The sequence below is a fragment of the Acanthochromis polyacanthus genome, chromosome 2, assembly GCF_021347895.1.
Source record: "Acanthochromis polyacanthus isolate Apoly-LR-REF ecotype Palm Island chromosome 2, KAUST_Apoly_ChrSc, whole genome shotgun sequence".
In the NCBI taxonomy this organism is placed as follows: Eukaryota; Metazoa; Chordata; class Actinopteri; family Pomacentridae; genus Acanthochromis; species Acanthochromis polyacanthus.
In genome coordinates this window covers 25,823,396-25,849,072 of record NC_067114.1, presented here as the reverse complement: position 1 = coordinate 25,849,072, position 25,677 = coordinate 25,823,396, and the positions used below count along the sequence as shown (strand labels likewise).

Here is a 25,677-nt window from a genome sequence, read left to right as displayed (position 1 = left end):
ACCGAACTAGATTATTAATTGCTGTACCAGTAGGACCTGTTAATAAGAAACCAAAATAGCAGATCCTTCCTTTTTGTCTTCATCTTCATTTTGTTTTCACATTTTATGAATCTTTCCTGGAGTCTACTCCTGTCCTTTTTTATTCTTGTGCTCACTTTTCTTCACACACCCATTCACTCACATGGTAACTTAGACTCACTTTCATGTTCTGAATAAGGTGAATAACACCTATTTTCTGTCATTCAGTCAGTCACTCTTTCACTTATGCCTTCTTTCTCCAAATCACTCATCTTCTTACTCAGTGTCTCCATCATTAGCACACTTAGTATCTGACTGACTGACATTTTCTTCCATTCATTGCGTTACTCTGACCCTCAGTTATTCATTTATTGACTCACTAATTTAGTCATTCACTCATGTACATTTGCAATCATATTTTGAATTAATCATTCCTTTCTTTAGTTGTTTCACTTTCTCTCACACTTGTTTATTTTTGTCCTCTATTTTCCACCTTTTCGTCTCTGTTTTCTCAAGCTTGTTTCCTAAAAATAACATTCTTGTATAACTAAATTGCATTCTCAGATATATTTCAAGGGAAACATATCTTCTGCTGGATTGTATTTGTTTGCGATATAGCACAATCCACTCCTAACCGATTTATCAGCCATCTGCTATTGACTGTGCCCTAAACCTCACCCTGTTTCTTTGTTGCCCAACCATTTGCTTAGAATTAAAAGTAGACAGTAAGTGAAGGTGAAACTTAAGTCTAAGAATATTGATCACAGACTGGATGTCAATGCTGATTTCTTTGTTGAAGAGCCTGTTGATGATTTGTACCTCAATCCTTCTGATCTACATCCTACTGTGGACTTTGTGGTGGTTTAAAACGTCTTTCCTGCCAAATTCATACCTCTTTGTTTCACATGCATTTGCTTCAATACTAAATTATATTAAATTATCTTTCAAAAAGTAAGTGGGAATGAATGCAGTAGTTGTACAAGAACTTTTTTTTTTGGGGGGGGGGTAGCAGGGTTGGTTTTCTCTCCCTATTTGCTTACCTTTGTTTTCTTTTACTCACATAGTCATTCCCTTACATATTCTCACTCATGTTCGTACACATGTCCACTCACTGACTTTGATCAGACTTTAATGTACTTACACAGATCAGCCACAATACTAGTATTGTGGCTGATTGGTATTTATTATCATGCAAACCAGCACACAGAAACCTTTGCTGATATATTTCATGTACTTCAAAACTTAAAAAGTCTTTTATTCAGTCATTCACTTGTTTTTTGCACTTTGAATATTATCTTTTCACACTCCTAGTCATATCTTCAGTCAAACCAACAAATACTCTCCCAGTCAATTTTTCCCTCGCTCATCCACTCACTCATCTGTTTTCTGACTCAATCACTCCCTCTGCCAGTCATTTGTATCATTTTTCACAGTCTCCATTTTTTGAAGGTGTTTACAGCCGGTGTGTGCATTTGTGTGTGTGTGTATGTGTTTGTGTGTGTGCTTGTGTTTGTGTGTGTATGCATGTTTGTACATAGACACCCAACCTCTGAGTCCCTTCTGAACTGAGGAAGGCACAATCTGCTGCTGACCTGTCACTGTACACAGATAATGGCTGCCCAACTGTGTGTGTGTGTGTGTGTGTGTGTGTGTGTGCGTGTGCGTGTGCGTGTGTGTGTGTGTGTGTAGCTGTCATCCATGTTTCTCAGCAATGAAGAGAAAGAAAGGAGAGGAAAAAAATGGAGGGCCGTGGGGGTTGATAGATATGCCGGCCACCTGCTTCTCACTCACATTCTGACACAAAGAGCATCGGCTGCTCTGCTGCATTAATCATCGTGAACTTCCTTTGACCTCAACACACAGCAATAACAGCTGAAAGTTAAGGAAACTGTTAGAAAACACAGAGCAACCAGCAAACACATTACATAAAAAAAACAAAAAAAAGCTCAGGGACCCAATAACAGCTGGTGGAACTGGATGATGAAACTAAATTCTTTGTGCTCTTATAGGCTGAGCCACTGTTAGGTTGCCACAGAGCAAAGAAACAACACTAGAACCCTCGATGAAGCAGCACAGTGACCGACAATCAGGACTGCAGTGTTTAAGTTCATCTCAGCGACTACATTGTTGTCAATAGCGGCGCGTTATTACAAGGTACCAGTGCAGTGCTCTGTTTCATTTTTCCGGTGTAGTAAAGCTTGTAGAAATATTAACCATCAGTTAGCTATATATCTGCCTTACTCTGTGTTTTCATTTGCTTAACATACTTTTTAACTTGTATTTGGTTAACATTTGAGTGAACACATCTACTTCCAGTGTGATGAGCGCCGGCCAGCCAACTTGGAGTTTAGAAAGCAAGTGATTTGAGGCAGTCCAACGTTTCAGATTGTCCCTCACATTTCCTTCTTTGATAGTACTGTATTGTCAGCAGTGTCCCTCCTCTTGCTCTACTTAATTGTTTGTTAGCAGGCTGATACTGAGAGAGATTAGTTCAAGTAGAACTGCGGCATTTAAGGGTTAGGCTCTGCCATCGCAATGAAAGAAAATTAGGTTTGAGCTTTACAAAGCCAATGTTGTTGTTAATAATCCCAAATCAAACTCACATTCACTGATTGCTGGAACCTTATAGCCTTAATAGCGTTCATTAATTCTTGACATAGGAACTGATGTTTCAGCACACCCTGCTGGTGATATTAACTGTCAGACTGAGTTCCTGCATTACTGATGGTGCATGAACTTAAATCTATTACATCGTCATTACAATGCATGATTTAAACATAGAAGAGTAAATGTTTTGTAACATTTAAACTGGGTACAACATTAAACTCTGGTGAATAAATAACTGAATAATATTACAACATACATACATTGGCCACTTCAATGCCTAAAGGGCAAGTCTATTTTTCATACTTCAATAACTTTTGATTATTGTACCCACATATGTTCAATTTAAAAATTTAACTGAAATACATAAACCTATAATTTAGTTGTTCTCATAATAGTTTTACTACTTGTGTTTAAATAAAAGATCTGGACGTTCTTCTACTGTTAGTGCCTCACACTGTGAAGGGTTTGTTTGTATTCAGTCTCTGCCCAGCACATGTAGGTGATAGATTAGATAGGTAGGCAGATAAACCAGTGTGCTTGCTTGTTGGAATAAACAAACAGACAAACAAACAAGCACAAAAGCTGTTTTTCCAAACAGCATGTTATGAGCTATGTTATTTCATTGTGACATCACCATATAGTTCTTGTGTAAATACGGTGGGTGCAAAGGAGAAGTGACATCAGATAGTTATAGAACCATAAAAGTCGATATCGCGAGGAGGTCAGGATGAACGGATGGACCAAACATTTGTCTTTAATATCAAAGACCACTGTTGGTTTCCTGTTTCAAACCGACAGTCAGCATTTATTTTAACCAGAACTGTTCTGTAACATCTGTGCTATATTTCCTGCCACTTGTAGTGGACTGGCCGACATTATAGTAGATTTTCAGCACCTGTAAAAATGTTTGGAATTTGTGCCAGAAAGAAAGCATCTGGGTAACCAGTTCCAGTCAGAGACTAAAGGGATGCACGCCACTGTAACCCTGTTGTTCTATTGGAGCAGAGATAAAGGCAAAATAAGCCAGTAATTTCATCCATCCACCCCTCCATTTACACACCGCTTAATCCTCATTAGGGTCATGGGGGGCTGGAGTCTATCCCAGCTGACTTAAGGTGAAGGCTGGGGACACCCTGGACAGGTCACCAGTCTATCACAGGACTACACATAGAGACAAACAATCACACTTATATTCACACCTACGGACGATTTGGCATGTTTTTGGACTGCGGGAGGAAGCCAGAGTACGTAGAGAAAACCCACACATGCACAGGGAGAACATGATGCCTCTATGCAGATAGATCCCGGGAAGGCCAGGAAGTGAACCAGGGATCTTCTAGCTGCAAGGCAACAGTGCTAACCACATAGCCGCTGTGCAGCCCCCCCAATAATTTCTGTATCAGTGAAATGTTTTACGCTGGAATTTTTACACTCGTAAAGATTTTGTTCGTTACACCAGCTGACAAGTGTGTGGTGACTGCTGGCATGAAAAGAAGCGAGTAGATCAAATGAAGTATAAAAGTAATAATACAGTGAAACATATGAAAATAAACAACTTAAAAACAATATGGTAATGATATGCTGACTTTGTCATTACAGAGCCTGACAGACAGAAGTGCACTCCTCCACACATGATGATCAGTTGTGTTTGCTGGTAGAAGGTGTAAGTGAGACAAGCTGCAGCTCTGAAAAACAGCAAATGTTGTCAACAAGGCTGAAAAGCTGGTGTGTGTGTGTGTGTGTGTGTGTGTGTGTGTGTGTGTGTGTGTGTGTGTGTGTGTGTGTGTGTGTGTGTGTGTGTGTTTCACATTGCCTTGGCCAGGTGTTTTTCATGGACTTGCAATTTGTACAAAACAGGTGGAGGAGAATGGCTGAAAAGTCTGTGTTCATGTATGTGTCCTTTTATGGAAGTGTGTCTGAGTGCATTTTATTATCTGTGTGTCTGCACATGCTTGTACATCTCTAGCTTTCAGTGGCTGGGCAACGGACTAAAACAAACTAAGCAGTTATTTTTGAGTTCCAAAATAACCGCCAAACAAACAACAAGACTTCGCTGTGCACTCTTCAAAATGATCTAAACTTATCTAATGTTCTTTGGATGCATTTTGCAAGGCAGGTAACATTAGCATTAAATAAAACTATCTCTTTCACAGTGATCATCTTGTTAACATGATCAAGGCTCGATCTGGTTTTGCATTTTTAAAGTTTGATCCTGCATACAGAATTATCCACCAAGAAGCTTAAATCCCTTTAGAACCGACCAATACCACATTTTTTAAACCTCACCCAGTAGAACTGTTGTTTACCCCTTTCTGTAAGCTCTCCCCTCTTTCTTATCTCCCTCTGTCATTTCCTCTCCTCCATCTTCCTCTTCTCCTCTCTTTCCATTCTTTTTGCCTTCCCTTCCCCTACAGAGGGAAGCCTATTTGTCCGCTTTAAGTGAAATCACTCAATTCTTTCAGGAAGAGACTTCGGAGACCATTGGTAACCGAGAGAGAGGGAGAAAGAAAGTATGTGTGTGTGAGAGTCCACCTTCCAAATAAGTTCCATTAATCATGGGCCAGAGTCTAATGTAACTAATATTTTACAATTAGAGGAGACAAGATGGAGCTGGGGGCCATCTATCTCCCTTACACCACATGATCATCGATTCATAAGAGCTGAGGAGAGAGAAAGAGTGAGGCCATAGCACACCAGCCCTGCATGCAGCACACACTCACAAACACACACACAAACACACACACACACACACTTTGCTGGGCACATGCTAACCCACATGCAGACAGAAACACACCCACATACATAAGCACAGATGCTTAGCAGGAAACAGAAGGATGCATGAGAATGAGGGGACAAGCTGTCACATTAGCATTTGTTACTACGTATATGTTCTGCTTAAAACCAGGGCTGCAACTAATAAGTGATCATAATTGATGACCGTTGGTTTTCTATTGAGTGACAAATCGCACCGACACTATTTGCATTGTGTATTTTGTGTATCATAAAACAGCAATCAGCCATGAAATGTATTTAATATAGAATAAATCATTTTAAATTTGGTGCTGGACTTTACGTAATACGAAATAAAATCATTTCTTTGCACAACACATTTGACTTGCATGGAAGCGTGAACCTTTTGTTGCAACCTGTAGAGGCTCTGTAGAGGAACGGGAAAGGAACCGGTGTCGGCCAAGAGTAGTCTTTCAATTTCAGTCAAATAATTTTTAAAAAGGGAAATTTGGAAACTAATGCAATGGTTTTATTTCACTGTTTTCTTTTTGAACAGCATCCCCAAGCCTTTACATGCTCTGGTTATAGAGAACAACAATTAAATAATAATATGCATAAACACAGAAAGAACAGGAAAAAAAAATCATGGGTGAAGCCACTTCTAGCAACCTCAAACAAAAGTCAACTACTTGAAGAGTGCATCGTTTTGGAGTAAAAAGACGACGCAAAATCTAAGCATTCTGTCTAGGACTTAAACAGAACACAGACACCCACCTTTAAACCAGTATTAAACTGTAGCAAAATGTACGTACAGTATAATAGGGTGTCCTCCAAGCTTACTTGATCTTAATTCCAAAAACTGAGCACACTGAATGGCTAAAATCTTGCCTTTGCTGGTCAGGCAAAAGCATTTTGTTTTCTATTTTCTTTTGAAAATACCACAAAATAGGAAACAAAGACAGAAGAACAGTAGCACACACAATAGTCCACAGATTGCCCTTTTGGCTAAATTATTTTTCTCTTTAAGTATTCAATTAAATATCCATAAAATCTGTTTCAAAGTCTTGTATACAATGTCACAAATACAGTTTTGATAGGTAAGTAATACATTAATTGTTTACTGATTATTTTGTTTATTGGTTTCAGTCACATTTAAACTGCATAAGACAGCAAAAAGACCCAAATAATCAGACCGCATGTGGCAACATCCAGCGTTTCTTCTTTCTGCAGTGCAACATGCCAGAGCAGATCTGCACCAACACTTGGCCTACTGTGCCCTCTAGTGGTGTAAATGTGGAGCTGCAAAGGAACGCCCCGGCACTTCGAATGTAAAGGAAGGAGGGGGAATTAGAGGCAGCTGAACAAAAGCAGAAAGACGGGTTCATCTGCAGGTCACCATCTGCCCAGTGACCAACCAAATGCTGGCACAACTGCAACCACTGCAGAGCGTCATCTGAAACGTGCATGCAGACAATTATGAAACACGCCGGAATGCCTGCACAAATATGTCCTTTCACACGGCTGCATAATATGTCATGGAGGAAAATGATCAGAAATAGATACTGAAGAGAGGAAGGGAAGACAAGGGAAGGGGGAGACATTGTAAGAGAGTAAGGTAAATGAAGGGCAAAGAGCAGTGTTCATCACACTGTGAAAGAGGTTGCTTTAAATGTTAGAATTACTCAGCAACAATAAACGCACACACACTGACACACACACACACAACAGGCCAGATGAAATGAAAGATGATCTAATGTGTTCTTTAATCAGATATACATGCATTCTGCAGGACAGACACACACTTACTCAACTATATAGGGACGACATAATCAGACATGCACATCCACGCCTCCATGTACGTAACACTGATTCCTACACACACACACACACACACACACACACACACACACGCGCGTGGAAACAAGTAATATCCTGATTGTTCCTGCTCAGTCTCATATCCTGCCAACTAAAACCTTCTTTTGGTGTTGTGTGTGCATGTGTGTCGATATAAACCAGTCAAACAGTTACTTTCCCCAGATGTGAGTTTTATTGGGAACAGACCTGGAAGATTTGTGTCAGGAGGCCCACAACATCTGGTGCTTTGCAGCTGATCCGTATAAAAATTAGTCAGGCATTGACCTGGGCAGCCTTCCAGCGGTTCAGCAATGTTTGGGGTCCTGACGTTAGGTTACAGATTCCATTAAAGTGGTGCAGATCAGGTTTCAGACAACAGAGGGGGGCAATGAAACCAGGAAATATTTCTTCCTTTTGAAAGGCAGGGTCAGCTGAACCAGCTGTGCTTTGCGGGGTGGAAAACTTTGTGTGGAGTTCACTTTTGATGTGTAGATTTGTTGTAATTTCTTCAGTCCTGATAGAAGCACTGCCTTTATTATGTAACTGTACACTCACCAGCCACATTATTAGATACACTTTGTTATTATGGGCTTAGACCCCTTATTTTCCTTACAGAACTGTCTTTATTCTTTATGTCAAGCATTTAACAAGGTGCTGAAACATTACTAGGAGAGTGTGATGCATGACACATGCAGATTTGTGTGCAGAGATCTGGCCATTTGAGTGCAGCAAATGCATTGTCCTGTGCAGGAAACCAGATTGAGATGAACCAAGACATTAGAAGACAGTACACTGTAGTCATAAAGGGCTGAACATGGTCAGCAGCAATACTCAGCTAAGCTGTGGCATATAAATGATGCTCACTTGGTATTAAGGGGCCCGAAGAGTGCCAAGATAAAAATCCCCTCACCATTACACCACCATCTCCAGCCTGAATTGTTGATACAAGGCAGGATGGATCCATGCTTTCATGTTGTTTATGCCAAATTCTGAGCCTACCATCTGAATGCCGCAGCAGAAATTGAGATTCATCAAGCCAGGCGACAATCTTCCATTGTTCAAGTTTGGTGAGCCTGTTCCCACTGCAACCTTAGTTTCCTGTTCTTAGCTGGTGTGCATTTTTTAGAGATGCTCTTTTAAATACATTTGAGTTGCTTTTGCCTTTCTGTTAAGTCTAGCTACACCCTTATTCTCTGAACTCTGCCATCAGCTCATTTTTGCCCCCCAAAAAATCTACATTCATTGGATTTGTTTCTTTGTTGTTTGTTTTGTTTGTTTGTTTTCTCTTCCTTGACCCTTTCTCTGCAAAGCCTACAGATGGCCGTGCCTTTTAAAAAAACAAAAACAGTACTTTCAGCAGTTTCCCATCTGGCTCCAACAACCATGTCGTGTTCAAAGTCACTTTCTTCCCCATTCTGATGTTTGGCTTGAACTTCAGCAGATTCTCTGGACCACGCCTACATTTATTTAGTTTGTGACTGATGATTGCTGACTAGATAACTAGCGGTTAAACAGGTGGAAGGCAGTAAGTGTCTATTTACACAACTACATGCGCACACATTTTTGTGTTGAAACTGAATGCCTCTTGACTGTCTTTTTCTTTGTTATATTAATTTTATTTTTGTACATATAAGGGTAAACTGCAGACCACATTTATTACACTAATCTTGATTATCATTCTTCATGACATAAACAATATCCCCAAATACTAGAATTTCAAAAATAAAAAAAACCTTGGACTAGAAGTGTAAGAAAGCTGGTAATGTTGTGATTTCTTTTATTATGAGAGTTAGTTGTTAAACCCACCGATATGTTTGTCACAGTATTGAAATATGTAAAGAAAGTGTTATATTTTATTGAAGTACTGAACACACATCACAGACAGAGCAACAGATACTATTCAGCCACAATATTAAAACCACTGACAGGCAAAGTGAATAACATTGATCATCTCATTACAATGCAATGTTCTACTGACAGTCCCCACATTCATGTGGATGTTGTTTTGACACACCTAGATATAGTTGGAGGCCAAGCACATTATGATTGGCAGCAGTGGCTCGAGGAACATGATATGGAGCTCAAGTCCAATCCATGTAGGCCTGAACCGAACAATCTACAGGACTTAAAGGATCCACTGTCAATGTCCTGGTATAGGAAACTACAAGAAACCCTGTGTCTATGCCCTGATGAATTAGACTTGTTGCGCTGGACATACACAGTATTTAGGCAGGAGGTATTAACGTTGTGGCTGATCGGTGCATATAGTAACCCGTGTAAGCTAAAAATGTGCAGTAGGTATGCAGAGAATAAATACTAACCAGATAAAACACACAATTTTACTTAGTATGTTTCACAATAACTTATGTTACCCTGATGTGTTCATTGTACTGTCATTGTGTTAGATTACAACAAATGCAGTTCTAGGTTGTAGAACAAGCCAAGGCAATTGTTTTATGTCACAAATCCAGGTTGTTTTCTCCTGACTAGATCCCTGCTTGTGTTGTATCTACTCTCAGATGTGCTAAATGAAGGTGTAGGACTGTAGCATGGCATCCAACAGCTGACTACAGTGACCGAGGTAAAACATGCACAAATCTTCTGCACAATGCGTGTTTTTCGATTCAATTAGGACAGAATGAATACTATATATGTATTTGTACATAGTTATATTGCTATGTTGGTTTATAATGTGAACTGTTCTTCCGTCAGCAAATGTGCTATTTACATTTTTACATTTGCATACGCAGGCAGATGGATGAGGTATCAGATTTCCACGTGTGATAGTGAAGCTTGAGGCCAGTTGGTTCTTAATCTCAGTTAAAGGTTAATTCTACACCGGTCTAGGTTTTACAATATGTTTTTAAGGTGTATGATTAAATCAATTTAATCTGCAAACAAAATAAGTAAGAAGAGTTGGAACAGAGGCAGAGATGCATGATGCTCACTGCATATGTCTCTGAGCTGTAAGTGACTGGCTGTAATTTAAATGTGTGAATCTTTCTTTTACATTGCCATGTGGGACACTGAGTGCGCTCACGTATTTCCTGTCATTCCCACATTCTTTCACTACAGCTACTTTACAAGCACCTTTGGGAGACAAAGTGGTGCAGACAGTAATTTAGTTGTGTGTATTCAGCATCATGATCACAGCCTGTGAAGATTTGACATCAAATTGACTGAGAGATAATAACTTGTGTTTGAAGTGATGGACTACTCTCCAAACAGTTTACCCACTTCTGATCACACAGTGACAGTCGGACACAGCGCGTCGCCTTTCAGATTCACACACCAGATCCAGATATGAAGAAATTAAAAAACATGAAACAGGCCCTTGCTCTGTGACAATCTTTTTTTTTTTTTTTTTTTTTAGTTTGAATACATTTTATTTTTATTATAAGTACAGTTCAGTAGTTACAAAACGAAGCATCTGCCATGAGGGTACAGCAAAACATAAAGAGTGTTCAGCTCACAAGACAGGTTTTGTACATAATATGTAGGGGTGGAATGATCATTATAGCTGGTTCAGAGAAGGAGAGAGTCCAAGTTCAGCTCTCACCATTTATCTCTCATCTTTACACCCCTGGAAACAGAGATAGGGTCAGAAGTCAAGCCATTGGTCAGTGCCTCCAGCAGGATACATCTTAGATGTTTACTTAGACCCCATTTCCAAACCCCCGAAAACCATCACTTCTCACTTTTCATATGTCTCACTCGTATTATTTTAATTTTAAATCCCCTCTTTGCCTGGCATATTGAAACTGCAAGAATGGTTAATTGCAATCTACATACAACAAATTAAAGTGGTTAAAAAAAAATCGAAGGTTGTACTGCAGCAAAGTCTTCTCAAGTTGGAATTTGAGCACTGAAAACCACCCAGGCTAAAGCAGTAACAGGCCTGCGCTGTAGGTCAGAAGGAGATTAGCATACAAAAGAAATCTGAGTAACAATTTGTCAAAGCCACATACAGTATAGAGGTTGATCAAACTAAAAAAAGAAGTATATTTGGACTGTACATACCGCATTAGACTTTTTCTCTGGGTCCACAAAAAATGACGTAGAAACATTTCACAATGCCAAGGGACACACAAACACACACCTTCATTTTAGTTAGTTAGCTAGTTTTGTACTGTATAGGTTGGATTTATAATACTATCACAGTGCAAAATACTTCTGAGAATCAAAACAAATGAAAGAAATAAGAAAGGATAAGTCCTTCTATGCATAATGGATTCTGTATATATGGGGGCAAATATGTTTGCAGCACAGGAGACGATTGTCATCTTTTTCCTCTTTTTTTATCAGTAAATGGACAAGGCATTAATGTACAGTACATATAAAAATTAAAAATAAAATCAACCCTACGTCCTACGGTCTAGCACAGCTACATAGCTTTGTAGAAGCAATAACAGATGACGTGTATCTAAGGCTATACACAATATGTCTTTTTTCCAGTTTTATGTTATTTTTTTTTCTCATCTTAAAGTAAATACATCAAACCATTTTCAGTAGTCAGTAACACTGTGCAACAATGATCGGTGGCAGTATTTTACAAACATTTGCAATGCTAGAGTCCTTGAGGTTGACATACGAGATGAAGAGAAAGGGGTGGAGGGTTATAAAGAAAGAAACGGTTCCCGCTTTTTTGTTTTTGATATTTTTCTCTTTTTTTTTTAATTCCTCTCTTTCAAACTGGAGAAGAATGCCTCGCATTTGACAATGTGGCCATGTAAACTACTGTGACTTCTTTGCTTTTCCTCAACACAAATGTTTTAAAACTTTTGTTTTCACTTTTTCAGCTACTGTATATCTCTCTATGTACATTAAGCATCTATGGGTGCTGTGTTGAGTGATACAGAACAAGAAAAAAGACAAAGGGATATACTGTAGAGGGGTGAAGGCCTGGGGGTATAATATTATGAATACATTTAGGGCAGTTTGAATGTTCTGTCTTCTTCACAATCATTATTCACACCACCATCATCAAAAGTCAGCTATAGGTATGTTTTCATACCAGCAATATCATACTATTTCTGGAAACAACATGTTGTAGATTATTAAATGATGTCCTGTCCTTCTTTAGCCAGAATCAGAGCGATGCATGGCCACGGGACATAACTAGTGGATCTATGAGAGCCACAAGTGGCTCCTTTGACAGCAATGTGCTTGGTCTCTGTCAACAGTCTGGTAAAGTTAAGTTTCTATTCTGTAGTAGAATATAATCTACACGGTACAATATAGCTGTGATCTGTGGTCTTGTGAAATGACTATCTTCTTCATTGAACAGGAGAGAAAAGCATTTAATTAAGCACTACACTTTAGTCCTAATTTCAAAAGACATATCTTTCTAGCTCAAGGAATGTATCAGAAATTGCACGGCCAGTTACAAGAAGTGCTAATCAGACAGGTAGTTTCATCAAAAGAAAAAAAAATGTGTAAGAGATAAGACAACAAAGACAAGGGGCATTCAGACCACAGGAGACAAAACAGGAAGGTTGCTGTCACTTTTAGTGTCCAAGGATGCTTGCAAAAGTCATTAGGTCCATCTCGCAAATCCATCCCCAAAGGAAACTGTCCCAAACTTTCCATCGCATCGTTCTCACCTTCTCTTGACTCTGACGGTAGTATGTGTTTTTTTTTCATCTTAAATAAAGTCTTTGTTATAGTGTATTCCTTCACTTAACCTTCATCCTCCTCCACATCATCACCATCATCGCCTCCATCATCATCCTCATCATTCTGCCTTGCTCCGGTGTGGGTCGTTAGTCTTTGTTTACAGCGTGGGCGTCCTGCCCCTTGGGGTTGCCTACGTTATGGTTGTTAGGGTGGTTAAGGTCGTTGTTAAGATGGTTGGGGTCGTGGGTCAACGCGGGGTCATGGGTCATGGGCTGGTCCTCCTCTCCTACCCACAGATGCACTAAGGCCAATGAGAGAACAAGAGGCAGATTAGCACCATGGACCCAACACACTGACCCAACACAGACAAACACACACTCAGCATTACATCATATGGTCAGTAGATGGATTAGATCTTTTCAGACTGTCAAATTTGCACAACATGAACTTATGTTGAATTTAACTTTTAATTTCAACAACTTTTAATTAATTTGATGCAAATTCAAAATAAAATATGTATATTCTCATTTACATGGAATTATAGGTCATACTAAAGATAGTATAGGTTTGTTTTCCCTTGGTTCTGAGTGTGGGTTTCCACCCACTACAACAGAAGTCAGTGGAATTCTGCTTGTGGTGCTCATAGCATTTACAAATTCAGCATTTACCTCATTTAAATATTTATCTATTTTTATTCTTTTTGAATAAGCAAAGTCCTTGGAGACTATTCTATGGCTAATGAAAATGGGACAACTGGTTGTCAAAGTAAAGTATAAGTATAGGCATGGTGATAAATATAGATATTGATAGAAACTCTGATTCAGATACATTATATAAGCCGCAGCCACTATACAAAAAAACAAACAAACAAACAATAAAACAAACAAAGACAGACTGGAAGCACACACACAGAAAAAAACCTTTCATAATTTCACTGACATTACCTGCATTCCAGTTCTGTTATACTAATGCTGCAGTATGTGGTTCATGTAAAGGGTGGGCAAAGTCACAAGGGCACATTAAAATGTAACAGAAATGATAATAAAAATGCACAAAACACTATATGGCCATATGGCTGAATTCACATTTAATCTCTTTTTTTGTTTTTATTTTGCATTGTATTCTACAGTGTTCTTGTTATTCTGTCCACCACTGCGCTCATCTGAAGGTAAAGTCAGCAAGGTAAGGAACTAACATAAGCAAAGGCATCACAACGTAATAACACTGCTCTATCTCCGGAAGAAATGTACCACTTAGCTCACTGGACTTTTTTACATCTTGAGTGCACAGAGCTTGTGATAGGAGACTATTGTACTAGATGCTAACACATTATAGTTATGACAAGTGGAGTACTTGCTACAAGCAAGTTGGTTGGCTCAGTTGTATGACAGAAAGTGTGACAGTGGGTGAGATGAGAAGTGAGTAATTCTAATGAGAAAAAATTAAAAAAGAAAAAAGAAAGAAAAAAGTTTTAAGTCTCTGTGAGACAGTAATAAATGCATAACTGTAATTAGGTCCCACAGCAGCGGCCACTAAATAATATAACCCAAGACCCCCCCCCCCCCCCCCCCCCCCCCTTCTTTTTCTGTACTTTCATTCCCTCAGCAACTTCTTTGAAAATTATTTTGCAATAAAACACCGCTGAGCACATTTGCATGTCATGTTCTTTTAAAGTGGTGTTATGAATCTGGCAAAACCAAATTAAAACACGGGTTTATTTGAGCTGTGCTTTCACAAGTGTGGGAATGGATATAAAAATGAAAGGAAGTGCCACCGTAACAGAGGGGAAATAAAGAGCTAATAACATGATAAAACATCTCTTAGATTCAACGCTGAGTAATAACTCTCTCTCACGCTATCTGTGCATGGAGCGAAGAGCAACAACAACACTGCGCAACAAACACTTACTTTGCTTAATGTGCTTCTGCTTCTAATGCTCCATGTTGCTTACTTAAGATGGTTCCACCGATACTAAAGGATGATGACAAAAATGTATACATACACTACCGTTAAAGGTTTGGGGTCACCCAGGCAATTTCATGTTTTCCTTGAAAACTCACATTTTTATTCATGGGCTAACATAACTGCACAAGGGTTTTCTAATCATCAATGAGCCTTTCAACACCATTGCTAACACAATGTAGCATTAGAGCACAGGAGTGATGGTTGCTGGAGATGTTCCTCTGTACCCCTATGGAGATATTCCATTAAAAATCAGAGCAGCTAGAAAAATCATTTACCACATAAACAATGTCTAGACTGTATTTCTAATTAATTTAATGTTATCTTTGTTGAAAAAAAATGCTTTTCTTTCAAAAATAAGGACATTTCTAAGTGACCGCAAACTTTTGAACAATAGTGTGTATATATATATATATATATATATATATATATATTATTGTAATAATACTGATAGATGTGGTGACTGAAAACAGATATAAGTTAAAAATTAATTCCATATTAATGATCATCTGGATCACACCTTACATGTCTATTAATATGCAGCTGTTTAAATTAAGAGGCTGGTTGATTTCTAGTCAACTAACTGTACTCATCAAATTCCCATAACATAGTCATGTTGCATGTATTTGCAATATTTATGATATTTATCCCAAGACATATTTATACACAGAAAGTTTTTCAAAATTGAAAATCTGTGAAGATTAAGTTAAAAATCTGCATGTAAAATATTTATTCAGTTTGCGATGTGTGCTTTTGTAAAACTGCGAAATTTGATTGGTATTTGTGTGTGGATTGGAATGTACATCTGCAAGTTCTGTTGTCCACATTTGTAAATCTTCTTTTTTATTTGTGACCACTTTGAGACTAATTTCCCTCAATAGCTGCATTGGCAGGGCAGAGAGCAATGAAGGGATGTCAGGATCTTTTTTTTTTAATTAAATTGTCGACATGTTTGTTTTATTTTGGGAGCAAATTATCCCCCACAATTTGGATCAAAGAACAAACCTTGGCTTATGGTAAAGACATTTTCAGTGCATTGAAGAACAAAAGACACTGAGACAGGAAGCCCAGTACAATGTGGAAGAAAGTTAAAAAACAAAACAAAACAAAAAAACCAAATCATATCTCACTGTCCTCATGCTAGAATGGAATCAATGATATGATTCTTCAGCAGGATGAGGATATGATTTCATAACCAACTGTGACCACAAGATGGCAAACTAAGACAGTAAATGAGCTCTGAAGCATATGTATAGATACTGGAGCATACCTCAACACATACTACGACCATTTCCTTATGATGGACGTTCACTTTCAGTATTTCTGCGTTAGACGTTGCAGCTAAATGAGCAGATGATTTGGTTTAACACTTCTGTAAACACCACTCATTTCCTCGTGCTTTGGATTTACCGTCAGATAATTCTTATTTTTTATCTCGTGTACAAAATCCACCATAACTAAAATTAACCCCCGAAAAAATAAAGTTTCCTTGTTTTGAAGCATCAAAAAGTGTTTCTCCCCAAGGGCACTTCCTGCCTTTGACTTCCCTGTAAAGAAACTTCCTGTAACGAGCTCCAGATTAGGCCCCATATTTGATTTTCACTGTTCATTAACTAAGCCACCTGGAATGTTATTATTTAAGCATGGTGCTCCTTCTCCCCAAACAACTGCCGCTGTGAAGGGGGAGAGATTTCCTGGCCAACTTTATAGATTTAGCATAACTTCCCCTCACAGTTTTTAATTTCCCATTCGGGTAGATGGCAGATGCACCTCACAGACACAGAAAACCTGCCTGGCATTCATTTATCACATGAATGCAAGGCTTATCTGTTTGTTTCCTTCAAAGATTCAGCCCATCTTGGGGAGCGATGCAGTGTGCATACATGATTCAGATATAATACTGGTAAAAATCTAATGTCACGAAAAATGATCGAACCATTATTGTGTCGTATTTAATCCAAGAAACGGCGGAAAAGCTCCGGTCTGGAGCACATGCCAATATTGCCACATCGCTCCTAAAACACAATGTGAAGGTGTGAGTGTGCCCTCTTGTGGCATGTTGAGAGATAACAGATAACAAGAGACGGGGTTGGTTATTGTGGAGGAGAGGACCTGGGAAATCAAAACATATGGTGTGAGGACACACAGCTCCAGGATCCATCCACTGTTAATACATGTGTCATGCTTAACAGAATGGATAAATGTGAAGGAGGCTGGAACAGTGGCATATCGGTGCACTCTAAGCATGTGTGGGGGACCGATTTGAGAATACGCTGGACTAGGTGTGTGTGTGTGAGGAAGTGTGAGTGTGTGAATGCCGTCTCAGAGGGATCACCTGGCTTTAATAGCAGTCTGCGAAAACACCGCACAACAGGCACAGCTTTTATTGATATGAAAGCGAAGACAAACTGACGAAGAAATGCCGGCGACTGTTAGAATATTTCTGTGTTTGATGACCATTAGGGTTTAGCTAATATTGAATTTATCCTCTATAATTTAAAAAGCACTGAACCTGCCCTCAGCTTACATTTTAATGTCCAATTTCAATTCAAGTCAAATAATTCTGAAGCTTCCTAAACAGTCGGTTCATCCCAATTACTAAAATTTGCCGCTTGCCTCCCCGGACTGCTTCGGATTTATTCAGCCAGGGTTTGAGAAATCTGTCTTTAGGAAGTCTGTCTCCACTCCAGCTGAACAAGGTGAATAGGATTTTGTTTGTGGTGCTCACAGTTTCGTTAATACAGTGTTCCTGTTACTCTGAATAATCAACAGAATACACTGCCAGAGCTCGGTGTCGCTGTCACTACCAGAGGAATCAGATTGTGTTGATTTTTTTTTCTTTTTTACGGAGCTGCAAACAAAAACCGTCCATTCTGCTACATCATGGGTGCATTAAGATGGAGGCAGTCACAGCTCTCCAAATGGGGTTAAATAAAATCATCTGCATGGTTAGATTCTACTAGAGACCAACATGGGGGTCGAGGTCACGGGATGATTGAGAAAACAGGAACACACTAAAAAAAAAGGCATTTTGTTTGTACTTGTGAGTAGCTGGATGTTACCTCTTTTGGACATTAACCCTAAGATGCATGAGTGATTGGACCCTACACTCTTTCATAAGTGGGTTAAAAATGACCAGTATAAGAATCAATGTGTCATTTTGCTGAAGAATAATCATTTGCACTAATGATTGTATTACATTTTTGTCCACACAAGAATGATTTTGAATTGGAAACATGTTTATTTTTCACTTTATAACAGATTTTGAACATTCTGATAATTGAATAAGAAGAATATTACAGCAATAGAACAATGTCAATGTCCATTTTGTAGACATTTTTCCACTCTTTTCCTCATCTGCTGCTGCTCTCCCTCCCTCCATGTTGTTTCATTTCATCACCTCTTGAGTGACACAATCAGTGATAAAGAGCTCAAGGTAGTAATTCAAATATTACAAATTCTTTGAAAGTATAGAAGGTAACTTAAAATTTGAAATGGAATGATCACAAAAACGTATTTTTTGAGGAAACTTTTCATCACAAAGATATTGCAAGGAAACGACCTCACCTGGTCATTTTTAACCCACTTATCCATCTAAGGGTTAAATCTTTTCAATTAAAATAAGGGAGAGAAGAGGGTTTTTTTCTTTTTTTGTACTTGTCACAACTAGTGACTTTGGTCTTGGGTTGGGAAACGTTACCACATGTGAGAGAATAACTTCTCCAGACAGGTTGAGGTCACTTACTGCTCCCCTTTGTTGAACTGGGATGCAGCTGAGTGCCTGAAGGTTTATTAGAAATTATGTCACATCACACAGTATTTCATGGCATCACATATCAAAAGTAGCCTCAGAGTTGTCTCATCTCTCTGCATGTGAATATCCATACGAAGAGCGTAAGAAGAGCTGTGTGAGCCCTCTCCATGCCACTGAAGGTGGCTGTGGCTCCTTTGTTCCCTCTCCCAGGCATCCGGGCCCTACACTAGCAGAAACTGTTGTTCTTGGCACAGCCTCGTCTCATTGTACAGCCCAGTATTTATAAATATGTAAATATGAGCAGCACCAGGCATAACACAGCCCGCTTGTATACACCGAGGAGGAGCAGCGAGGAAGTGAACGCACCCCTCGCGTTACTCCCCCCCCAACCCCCCCCAAAATTGTATTTTTAGATGGTTTTAATGAATACAGGATGTTTATAGTTACCATTCCCTGTGATTCGCACAAAAGACTAGAAAAATCCACATCCACACTGCCACCCCTCCTCTTCACCCTTCCCACCCCGCTCCCCCCACCCCCCAACCCTCCTTCCTCCCCCCCAATCCCTCAAAGCACTACTATAGAAGAAGAAGGGGTGAGGGAGGGAAAAAAAAAAAAAGAAGCAAATTTGTGGTGAAACGCAGCAGGATTGTTGTGCTCTCAGTCTGCTTTCGACTCAGATCCTTATTAGACAAACAGAGTATGGTGTTAAGGTGCAACAAAGAGTGACGGAAACTCCAGCGCGCGGGTGGAGAGTGGGGGGCATCTGCGAGAGAGAAGCAAGACAAGATGTGCGGCGGAAAGGTTCCTCAAGAAGCGACTTCAAGGCGGCGCGCAATTTGTGTGTTATTTCTGTTTTTTAAAGTTGCAAAAATAATACAAAAGCCGAATCAATATGTGCGAGAAGTGAGTAAAAAAAGGTTACCTGTTTCCTGTGTTCTGTGATAATGTGTTTTTTGTGTGTGATGACTCCATGTCAAGTTGTTTTCTTTTTATAAACTCAGTTTTGTTTTGCTGCAAACTCTCGGGTCTAGCGTGAGGTGACGCGTATGACAGGATGGAAGGATTCAGAGGAGGAAAAAAGGAGAGCGAGTAAAATGTAAAAAAGAATGATTGCGGTTGGGGAAACACAATGAAGTGAATGTTAGTGGCCTCTTTCTATCTTTCGCTGTCTGTCTCCAAAACTATTTCTGAGGCTAAAAGATTGCCGGCTTGATAATACCTCCGCTGAGCAATTTAAGCCCAAACACTCTGATGCTACAATCTGTCTTCTCTGCCTGATAGCGCTTTTCTCTCCTCTTCTCTCCAAATTACTTTCTTTCATATCTAATTATATTTGCTAATGATCTTATAAGAGAATAATGGAATGTGCTTGATCTATTACCTTTTTTTCAATACATAAATACAATGCGGGGGAAATGACTATTGGAGACAGGAGGAAATGTTTTTTTTTTAATGTTTTTGATGAGAGGGAAAATGAAGCTGGGAGCTGCAGGGTCATTAATGGGCGATGAACACAGAGGTCATCTCTCACATTCACTTTGACATTTCTCTCATCTGACGTGCTGAAACAATCACAACCTCATCCGCACTCTCCATTCTGCCCCTTTGCTTGGCTGTTTCTCTGCAATCTGCCCGATATCTACCTCGAGTGTCTGATCCTCTAATGGAAAGATTGAACTTTGTTAGGTGTCAGTTCAGCGTCTCTTGTTTATGGCCTGGTTTTTGCCTAAAACTTGGAGAGTTTAGTTGAGAGGAGAAAATGAACAAGGAAGTATCACAGGGCATTAGTTTAAAATATGTATGCCATCAAAAAGGCATACAAGAAGAACACACTTCATCTAAACTGATGTTTCGAGGGCCTTTATTTAAAGCAGCGCTCCATTTATTTTATACATAAAGGTCAGTCGTGAGGAGCACTTCTCTGGCTGTGAACTTGTTGCAAAATGTCTCCTGTGACTCTGGGGGAGGTTTATTTAGTCTGAGAGAATAACCCTGATGATATTGTGAGAAAGAGCTGGCGACTCCAAAATGGAGGCAGCTATCTTAGATTATATGTCTGACTATAAACGGCCCCACAAAATAGGGATGGAGATTATTACGAGATAGGAGTCAATAGTACAAATACGTCATTGGATAAATTTGAAATCGAACAACAACAACAATGACAAAAAAATAATAGTTCTAATTATCTTTCCCTGTTCAAATGATGGCTTTACTGGTCTTCAGCTTATACTCGCAAAATCCATTGGCCTTTTAACTGAATAGCTCTTCTCTGGTTCTGTTGCCAAACCCCTTGTCCCGTCCTGTCCCTCCCTCACTCCCTTCCTCTTAAGCCTCTTCTCCATCCTCTATTCTTCCCTAGTTTCTCTTTTCCCCTGTTATTTTTTTTCCCTCTCTCTCTACAGGCCTTAGGACAAGCCAAGCCATGACAGGCACTCTAAACCCCCTGCATTAATGGAAGGAAATGGCATTCGATCCCTGTTTGATCTCCTAATCATTTCTGCTGAAATGATAATTAGTGCCCTTCCAATCTTCCCATAGAGGAGGAGAAAGAGAGGGATTGATGGGTGGGGGGTGGGGGGGGCAGTGGGTAAATACATAAATAGAAAAAAATCCTCTTGCTTTTTCGACCCCAAATGACATCTCTGTCACCAAGTCGGGCATGTTCATAACCAACAAGTGCTTTCCACTCCTGCAAATTTCTCATCCTTTACACACAGAAGGGGATATACACACTAACACACACTCAGACACACAGAGACACAGTGCCTGGCGACTGCTGTCTGTGATTCTTTTCAGCTGACATAATCCTGATTGATTCGTTCAGCAGATAAAAACTGGGTCCACTTCTGCCCTTTTACTGGGGGGGGCTGAAACATAATACGTCCTTTTATTCAGCAACAATGTAACATAATGGCATTGGAATGTGCAGGGGAAAAAAAGGCCACATCTTAAATGCTTGTAACACACTGTGCTTTGAAAAAGCCTGTAGTCTAATGCAAAAAAAGGGGGGGGGGGGGAGTGAAAAATAAATAAATAAAAGGGAGAGAAAGAAATCATTAAGCTGCTAGATTACCCATGTGCACTGGTTCTATCAAGGTCAAATGAAGGCAGCTTTCTTTAGTTCTTTTTTTTTTTTTTTTTTTTTTTTTTGGGGGGGGGGTCTCTTCTGAGCATCACTGTGTGTATTTACAACTTTGCTTGTCTGTCATTCTGAAACTGTTAAATGTTCTAGGACTTGAGCTGTTGAGTTTCCTAACTATCGCTACCGCCCATTCTTTTCTGAGAAGGAAGCTTTTGTTTCAGGGCCATGAATAGGTGAGGTCATCTCCACACATTGCAGGCACTATTATCTTTTTCTTTTTTATTTTTTTTTTGAATTTTTGGAAAGCTCTGTGCTGACATGAACTAACATCCTTCCCTCATTCTCTGATACAGACAAAGGCTAAAGGTCACACTGCTGCTGGATGTTTGCATCTGTGCTCTTTGCTGTGCTGGAATTTGAAAGTGTTTCGTAACAAACTGGGTTGGATTTTTTTTATAAGAGCTTGAGCTGCATATATGGCTGCAGCTGCTTTTAAAGTTTCACTTTAATGTGATCATCTCTTATTAAATGTGTTTCAACTTACAGCATAGTACTTAGAGTACAACATATAACATTACAGTGCTTCTTTCTTTACCTCTCATACAGTGGTGTAATGTCTACTCTCTTTCTCCATAACTATATTTAAGAAAAACTGCCTGCAGTAATCTTTTATTACTTTACTATGACTTATTGCTACTACAAATACTAAGAAGAAGGAGAAGAGGGAGGTGATAACAATGACACATTGTGAAGTATTTAACTATGTCGTGCCCTGACATTACCTTCAGAGCTGAAATTCAGTTTCTATCAGTTATGGCACCGACCAATCTCTCCACACTTTTCAGAGTTCTTTGCAAACATCTTGGCTGTTACTTGGTCTTAAAGTGCAAAACTAATAGACTAGCAAACACGAGAAAACAGACGGGCTTCCTGCGAATTAACTATATTAGTTGTAGGCGATAATCTGCAAGCGATGGCCCTCCCAGAAGTGGACAGCATTTTCTGCACCAGCACGGTGGCGATGACATATCTGGTTACTAATTCGGTGTGGCATAAAGCCAGATGGGAGATGGGGAGGAAGAAAGAGTCTGTTGATCTGCCAACAAAATGTGTCCCCAAACCTCTCCATTTGACTGCAATAGAAGAGGAGGACAGACAAAAGGAGTGCGATGACACACTATGGAAGATGTATGTAGATCACAGGGGGAGGAGAAAATGAACTAGAGACACAGCAGCAAATAGGACAATATTATATAGGGCAAAATGCATATATAGGGCAACAGAGAGTGCGTTGCCCTGCTAAAGTCTGTAATACTCACTCATAAAGACAGATACAGACAGGAAAATAGAGAATCTGACTGGGGAGATAAATCTCAATATCAAATAATGAAACCAAAATATCAGGCCTTTCATTAAATATGGATACTGGTGAGTCAGTTTCTTCCACCTCTGGAGGCTCTTCCTTAAAACTCAACTACCAGTGCCTTCAGGAGAACGGTATCATTTAAAAATATTTCTATTAGCTGAACTCCAGTACAAAGGCCAGAACAGACAGACAGGTAAGCAGCAGTAATGTGACAACACATCTATCCTAGTTATCATTTATAATCCCTGAGAACTTGTCGCTGGTGTTCCCATGGCATGCTGGGAGTTCTCCCAAGCTTCCAAACGTTACTGATAAATAAAAGACAGCAGTTTAGAAGGCTCTCAGGGCCTGCTGGTTGTTTGACAGTAAGTAAGAGGAGGAGGAGATACGGGCCTGGTGAACAATTTTAACATGTGCATCAATTTGGTATCATCAACGTGCAGGGATCTGCCATATGTTGCTATTCATGGAGGCTGAAACAGTTCTCCATTACCTCTTACTGTCAGTGTGTCTTACAGCAGTTGCAGCTGAACCATCAGTCCAACAGTGCATTGGTATCTGTTATAATCTTTATTACAGCATTATTTTTATGTTAAAAAAGAGAATAAAAGTGACCTGGAATGTATATTAAGCCCTATTTAAGAACTGACAGGGCTGTTTAATAGACATGATGTGCTCTGTTGGGTCAGAGGTACTAATTCTGGTTCAGTTATGGCACTCACTGTCAAAGGGGTCGTTACTACGTTATTTTGTGCTCATATAGTGTTCATTTGTGTATTTGTCTAAATGCTGATCAACCGTATTGACTCAGACTAACTGACAAATAGCAAATGTTTTCATTTTTTTTTTTTGGTGCAGATATACTGACTAGTTTGAATGGGAGGTGAAGGAGCATGGAGGCCGTGGAGAGATAGATGGTGACCAAGGCCCAACAACATTTTTTTTAAAAAAATATTGTATTGCCTCAAGTCCCATCAGCAGCTAAATTCAGCAGGTCTCTTTCTTTACTGAACTGTTTGGATGCCAAATTAAGAGATGAAATTTAATTCTTTCAATCAAATCATACTTAATTTATGTGCAAATGAGGACCACAAGTTATACTGTCCATAGCTGTAAGAACTGAAAAAAATACAAAATTATTTCCCTTACATTGTTTGCAAAGAATGGCTTTTATCATATGGATTTAACTGAGGTACCATGCAGCCCTGATTTTGGATTTCAACCCACTGCTCTTTCAGGAAGCAACTTTACATGCTCATGAGGTAAGCTACTGTCAGCATTAATATGACTTTTCATTGCTAAAAAAAACTAAACCGTAGATTAGATAACTATACGATAGAAACGATAACAGTAAAAGTGATGTGATTAATATTGAATGCACATTCATTTAAAAAAAATCGATTACATGTAATTGAATTTAAACATAGTTTCATTTTATGAAACACATGTAAACTACTCAAGAGGTAAATTGAGAGGGATGTTCCTACAGAGTGACGGCCTTCAGTATGGCTATTTGCAGTATTAATCACGTTGTTTTCTGTTGTTGGCCATCAGTCTTTGTTCCATGTTTTAGTTGACTTTCCAGTCCGGTTTTTCTTTTCTCATGTCTTTTTTGGCAGATACATGAAAATGGAGACACTTAACAACAGTTTAGCATTGCTAATAACCCATATGTTTCTTGTTTCTCCTCTTTTTTCACTCCATACACACACTTTCACATCACCACTTCAGCTTTCCTTGATGTAAAAAGAGAAAAAAAGCAGAAAAAGCGAGAAATAAAAAATGTAGATCACCTGGCTTCTTTTTAACGTGGATTCACAGGCTTTCAGTGGTCTCTGATGATTCAACAGTTGCTGCTACAAACATCTGTTGGCTGCTCTTAGCAGATCTCAATTAAGACTCACACAGCCGAGCATGCCACCATATTTATGATATTTTTTTTCAACATGCCAAACAAGGGAAAGAGGCCAGAAGGTCTGAGAAATCCCTCTCAAAGAGGACATTATGAGGCAGAAAGACAGAGACGTTGAGGAGAGGTTGGAGGTGCTGGCAAGAGATTTCAAAAAAAGAGACATTCTTGCCAATACTGGCAGCACTTGTAAGAAAATAAGAGCAGGCAAAAAAAAAAGGAGCAACAACAACAAACACCGACAAGCAGCAGCCTGAAGCCCTCCCTCATCTGTTTCTTCCCTTTTTTTTTGTGAAAAGGCACCCATAAGAAAGAGACGATGAAGAAGAAGGAGTGAGTGTTGATATGATTATGTAAATGTAAACAGGATTTCCTGCCGACTGGAAGCCGTTTTTCTCTCTCTCTTTCTCTGACCCGTTCTCCTTACAAATCTTCCATTTAAGACAAATTCCCCCGGGGAGGCCGCTCTGCCGTTACTTAACGGGATAATTATGATATACGAAACCTTTCCAAGATCAACCCCCACCTCCCCCCACACCCCCACCCTTCCTTTTCCCCCCTCGTCTTTTTCTTCTTCCCGAATCGCTCACACTCTCTCCATTTCTCTTTTTCTATGTTTCTCACACTCTGTCGTTTCCACTCAGGCCTTTGCTCTGTCCTCTGTCTGTCCTGGACAGTAGCACTGATTTGTCTCTGAACTGTCTGAGCGGCCACAAACTTAGGTTCAACCGACGGGTTTTGAAGGCCAGTTTTGAGGCCGTTGTCTTTGGGTT

General features: G+C 39.5%; 1 protein-coding gene across 5 annotated transcripts in view; it reads right to left on the bottom strand.

Moving 5' to 3' along the window:
* znf536 (zinc finger protein 536) overlaps positions 1 to 25,677 on the bottom strand; it is a 237,376-nt gene that overhangs the window by 14,254 nt on the left and 197,445 nt on the right. Inside the window, exon 8 of one of the 5 annotated variants that reach the window (XM_051941522.1) lies at positions 9,045 to 13,126. The exons of the other annotated variants lie outside the window; for them this stretch is intronic. Within the exon in view, the coding sequence (XP_051797482.1) occupies positions 12,972 to 13,126 (155 nt within the window). The 3' untranslated portion in view covers positions 9,045 to 12,971. Of the gene's footprint in view, positions 1 to 9,044; positions 13,127 to 25,677 lie in introns of those variants that run through there. 5 annotated transcript variants of the gene reach the window in all.